Source organism: Nannochloropsis gaditana (genome assembly GCF_000240725.1).
Source record: "Nannochloropsis gaditana CCMP526 unplaced genomic scaffold scaffold1173, whole genome shotgun sequence".
Lineage (NCBI taxonomy): Eukaryota > Eustigmatophyceae > Eustigmatales > Monodopsidaceae > Microchloropsis > Microchloropsis gaditana.
In genome coordinates this window covers 1-5,557 of record NW_005802780.1, presented here as the reverse complement: position 1 = coordinate 5,557, position 5,557 = coordinate 1, and the positions used below count along the sequence as shown (strand labels likewise).

At 48.4% G+C, this 5,557-nt stretch overlaps 1 protein-coding gene across 1 annotated transcript; it reads left to right on the top strand.

The window, feature by feature from the left end:
• Positions 1–2,485: 2,485 nt before the first annotated feature.
• Positions 2,486–5,557, top strand: NGA_0697500 (uncharacterized protein). Its single transcript, XM_005852469.1, has 4 exons — positions 2,486–2,674; positions 3,652–3,787; positions 3,978–4,164; positions 4,684–5,557. The coding sequence occupies exons 3-4, from the start codon at positions 4,060–4,062 to the stop codon at positions 5,239–5,241; spliced, it is 663 nt and encodes a 220-aa protein (XP_005852531.1). The 5' UTR covers positions 2,486–2,674; positions 3,652–3,787; positions 3,978–4,059; the 3' UTR covers positions 5,242–5,557.

Sequence of the window (5,557 nt, the reverse complement as noted above, 5' to 3'; positions counted from 1 at the left end):
TCAAATGTCAAATGTACCACTGTAAAAAGTTAAATACTTGCTAATGGATGTAAACTATATATGAGGGATACAGCGCTTTATAGTATGCGATAAGTCACCCTTATTTGCTTTCTTCGTTATGTTCCGACTCCGATAGCCAATTAATGCTGCTCATTTGCGGTTTCTATTTTACCGTTTACAGCTCTTTGTGAGTAAAGTGTGGCTGCTTCTACAAAAGGAACGAGTAATCCAAGAAAGAACTGATGATGAAGTGATGAGTATGAGCAGGGAATCGGAATGTGAGCTGTGTGAGCGTGCAATGCCTCTAACAAGGCATCATCTTCGGCCCCGCGCCATGCACAAGAAACTTTTAAAGCAGGTAAGAATTTAAAAGCATACCTGTCACCTAAACACCGTGACAACGAAAAAGGAAAATGAACCAATACTGCTTAGGTGGATCGTGATGCTCGCAAACATTTCCCTCACGTGTGCCTCCTGCATCTAGGGCATGAGTCAAGACGAACTAAATATTTGTGCTGCAATATGCAGGTGCGTACAGGTAGAAGGGAAGATGCGTACAATCCTGTCAAAATAATCGAATTTCTCCTTCTTCCAGACCCTGTCATTCAGCAGTACATAGGACTTACGACAATGAAACGCTAGCCATTAATTTTTATACGGTTTCTGCGCTTCTAGCCGACGAAAAAGTTGGCAAATTTGTTCGCTGGGCGAGCAAACAAAGGGGACGCGAACAAAAAATGGGGCACAATCCTCTTCTGAAATATCAACGCTAGTAGTATATTGAGAGGTAGGATAAAGTATGGAACTTTTGACACATGTAATGGCAAAAGTACTGTACGTGCTGGATAAAGGTTTCTGAAGGAGCATAAAGTGATCCAGAATATTTTAAGGAAGCTTCGCAGGTATTGATCATGTTATGCGCTGTATACTGTCGACTAAGGTGTCCATTGTAAATGACTTCACAAACGGTGCTATGCAATTTAATGTTGCAGCAGTTATCGCTCTATGTGAAAGAAATTTCGTGAAGGTTGATATGAGGAAAAAGTGTTCGGGCCCCTGGCACACAGTGATGAAAAATGCATGCCATGAGTTGCAAAAGTAATGGATGATATGATCAGATTAGCTCAAATGGTTTTGAATGGCTAAAATATGTAAAGACTGATGTTTCTGTACCAATACTGATGTGCTATGGAACGATAAGGATTCATTACGTAAGGGGCTCCCCTGTTGCAGGGTAAATCTACATAAATGTGATTATAATCATCGAATTGACAGACACACAACGAAAGATCAATTGAACATGGCAATGCAATAGGATATTTAAACCCGAAGATCTATGCTCGAGGAAGGGTCCTTCCAGTCGTTTTCTTTGAACACTTGAAAAATCACGCGAAAGGTACCTTTCCATCCTACGCGGCACGTGTCGGATTGAAACGTTATAATCACATCGGATAGCACGCACAGCAGCCTGTTGCTGCGATATTTTTACAATTTCTCGATGGCATAAAACAAGACTTGGTCAAGGAGCTGAACTCAATGGTAGTTCTCTGATCACAATCGGAGTGCTTTTCACACCCTTAAGTCCTACTCGACCATTACATTTACATTTGCAATAGAGCTATGCTCACTTTTTGAAAAAGGTGCGTTTATTTCATTTCATGGGCGATAGAAAAATGTACCTGGAGTGAGGCTCATTTCTTCTTCAGTAAGCAGAACCGAGAGCTGGGGGAGGCTTACGCCGAGTTTGGGTGGGTGTCAAGTACTTCCACTATCAGGAAGAAACACATTAATGTGTTGTCCAAATGGACTCCTTCCCCTCGAAACCATCTATCTGACAACACGCGTGCCAATCATCGTACATTTCGTGTGAAAAAGAAATAAAATAGAGGCATACGCCCATTTAAAGCCTTTCATTACACGAGTCGTCCGATTTTATCGGACATTCCTCCAGGATGCCAGTCACTCGGTCTCGGACAGCAAATCCACAAAGTAACCTGAGAACTAATGTTGCCCGCAGGCGGATACACAGAGACCCAGGCTTGCCTGTCAAAGAACAGGGTAAGCCCTAGAGATTTTGCGTTTTGAAGCGTGTGTTGGTTTTGAGAAGATTGATCTTTTTAATCTCTTTCAGGATACAGCGAGGCCAAGTTGAAAAATGTAGGAGGCCTCCCTCCAAAATTTGTTGCTCCGAGTAAAATCTCATTAAAGCGTGTGGCGATGCAGCGTTTGACGTCATGGCTTATGGTCACTGTTTGTTGTCATGGACTTTTCGTGTTGGCACGCCTCCTTGCTTTGTGTGGTTTTCGTAAAAGTACTTGTAGAGATGGAAGAAGGACACTGCTCCCTCCGGAAAAAGTCTTCCTATGCTTCGCCCACCGCGACATCGCGGCCTCCCCTAGTCAGAACGACTGCATGCCATGGGAGACAATGCCGCACAGTCTGGTTTCACCGTCCTCTTTCCCCATTGTTTTGCACAGGAAACATCATGGACAGTCCAGGCATGGACCTGGAGGAAGGAGCAACGTTAATAGAAGAGCTGAGTGACTGGCCTGCCCTCGACGATATATTCTGTGACGATGCCACAAAATTTGAGGGAGGTCAAGGCGAGCAAACTGACATAGATACCGTAATTGTCGCCACCTCACCGTTTGGTTTGGACTTCAACCCGTCCGCAGTGAGGCCGTCACCTTTCTCCTTGGAGGCTTCCTTGGCCCCAGGCGCTCATCACGGCCAAGACCTGGGAAAACACGAAGTTGCACCGGGACAAAAAGAAGGGACGGTGGATGTCACGCACAAAAAGAGACGGGCGTCGCGGATAAGATCACGGGAGATGTCCTGTCGGGTCTGCTATTTGGAAAAAGCGTCATGCGACAGAAATTTTCCTTGTGGGCGGTGAGAAGCAATATATCCCCAAGACGGGTTCGGAGAGACGGCGGGCAACGACGTGTGTTCTGGTGTGCCTTTGACCGCTGATATCAGGGCTGTCATGTTTTTGTTCTGGCCTTCCATTTTCAATTGAGGCGCATGTGTATGTGTGGTACCCCGCGCTTGATGGGGACCGATAACTGGAGGAGGAATCGCGGCGGGCACCGTCGAGATTCATCATCCCGTTCCCTCATTCTCTCCTTCGCTCCATCTTCCCCATTCGTCCCGCACGTCCCGTAGATGCTTTCGGTACAACAAGCCCTGTAGACCCGCCACGGTCACTCAGGGTTCCCGCAGGCCCGTGAGAGGCACTTCTTCTTCCTCCCTCCTTTTCCAGTCTTCCCCCTACCTAGACTTGGTCATAGAACGCAGCGACCTCCCGGCCATGGTTCCTATGTACCTGCAGGCCTTCCAGGATCTTTTTCAGGAGGGAGTGCTGAGCCGAAACAGGGCGATCGGCCTTTTGAAGAGTTGGGTAGATCTGGGAGTGATGATGGATGGAGATTGTGACCCTACATTTGGGGCCTTTGCGGAGGTAAGCCGGGGGCATCGCAGAAGGTGTATGGTGCGTGCATAGTCATGTAGGTATCAGATATATTGTCCAAGAGATTTCATGATATGTGTCAATGGTCAGGTAGAATGTATCTTTTCCAAGCAATTCGAGGTCACACAGGTCCAGTAGTCAAGCTCCCATCGCACGCGCCTGACATACCCCCCCACGGACAGGTCAAAGCTGCCTTTCAAATTAATGACCTTGAATTGGAGGACCCAGAATGCCTTGCCTATGAACCGCCCTTGCACGCAGAGAAAGGACGGTTGTGGGCCGCGCGGGCAGACCGGGTGCTGGGAGAAGGCGCCAAGCGTAAGTTCAATCCTTGACGGTGCCAGTGGACATGGTGACCCTCACCAGATATCCAGCACTCTCTCTCCTTTTTTCCTTGCTTTGAGTCGGACTGTCACGGTCCCGTCGTTTCCGGTCCGCTTGCGCTTGACCTGTGCTTCCTTTTCCTTTCGCGTCCCCTGCCCCTCCCCTTTGTCTCCGTGTGTCGCAGACCTGGAAGAAAATTTGGTGTGCCGACAAGCGAACAACTCGAGCCGGGCAGTCTACATGGCTAGAATGGATTGCAAGGACCAATGGGTGATCAGCAACAAGGCCCACAACACTTATTTTCGAAGCCCGGCCGAGTTTATGCAAGATATGTGGAAGCGGCGCTGTTTGCTAGCCTTCCTCTTCGCCGCGTGAGTGAAACTGAAGGGGTGGAAAGGATCTGGAAGAAAGAAAGTGTGGGCACAGTCGATGGTAGGATCATGCGGCGATGAGAATGCTGGCTGGGCGTGGCTGTTACCCAGTCATCATTTGCTTACACGAAGGCGGCTCAATTATCTTTTTTCGCCCACCCTTCGTTTGCTTCTCTTTGCATCCACGTCCCCATAGAGGCGTCGCTCCCGAAGATCGCCTCGCCTACTTTAAGCTTCTCCATTTTGCGACGCTGTCGACAAGTCTTATGAAACGAACGGCTTTCCTGAAGGTAGGGTCCTGCCACGGACACATTCACGTGAGCCTAGTCATGTGTTTGTATTTCGGGCTGTGTGGTTCTGGTCATGCTATGTCTGTTGGGCTCTCTCTGATTGACTTCTGTCGTGTGGCCCAATCACTTTGTAGAAACTTCGACAGAGTGATGACATAGCCTTAAATTGGTACCTTTTTCCCTCTTTTCATTCCCTCTGCTCTCTTCCCCTGACTACCATCGTGCCCAGATATTCGATCGCCAAGGCCGCATGACCCTCTATCTCTCAGACCACCAAGTTGTAAAAATGGGCCCAAACGAGTACGCTTCGCTCTGTGTCACTGAACCCGCGCCTCCCTCCCGGCACGTTACCACCCGTCCTGACGTAACTCGTTTGAGGTCGACGCATCATCCCTGCAACAGTTCGAGTGCTTCCATGTTCCGGGTCGCTTCGGGGGACATGCGACGGAGGCAAGCTTGCGATGTAAGCAAACAATGGTCTCGAGCAGGCGAAATCAGGTGGCCTGATGATACCACGGGCCGGGGGGCGGACATGCGCGAAGAAAAGGCATTTAATGTCCTCAGAGTATCGGAAGAATCCCCTGCCTCGCCCACTTCTACTTTTTCCACCATGCCACGCGCTGACCCGGAAATGCTTGTACCCTGTATTGCCAGCATTCCTGTAGTGTCCCCTGATTTGGTCACGAGTAAAAGTTTGCCAAAATCATTAAAAAAAGATCAAAGTACCAGTATTTTTGGGCCCCCATTGCTCTCTCGCGCGCGGCCTCCACCTCGTCCACCCTGCTAGCGGCCGCGGTACCGACGTCCTGCCCATGCTCTCCGAGCGTCTTCGCCCGATTTTGTTTCGCTGCTTTTTTGGGATGGCAGCACGCAGAAAAATGAGCTAGGATACGGGCAGCAGTCAACAGAAGATCAAAGGAAGGGCATGGTGTAGAATGAATGAAGTCGGACGAACGGAAATATGTATCGATGGCTCAACAGAAAATGAGTTTCACAATGAAAGTTGTATTGGGAAATGAAATGGGCATATAATCACAGTATAACTGCTCAAATGTCAAATGTACCACTGTAAAAAGTTAAATACTTGCTAATGGATGTAAACT

Bases quoted from the DNA above. Each gene is read 5' to 3' on its own strand.
- NGA_0697500 (XM_005852469.1), top strand. From the start codon at position 4,060: ATGGGTGATCAGCAACAAGGCCCACAACACTTATTTTCGAAGCCCGGC. The intron at 4,165-4,683 runs GTGAGTGAAACT...CATCGTGCCCAG, and splicing joins CTAGCCTTCCTCTTCGCCGC to ATATTCGATCGCCAAGGCCG.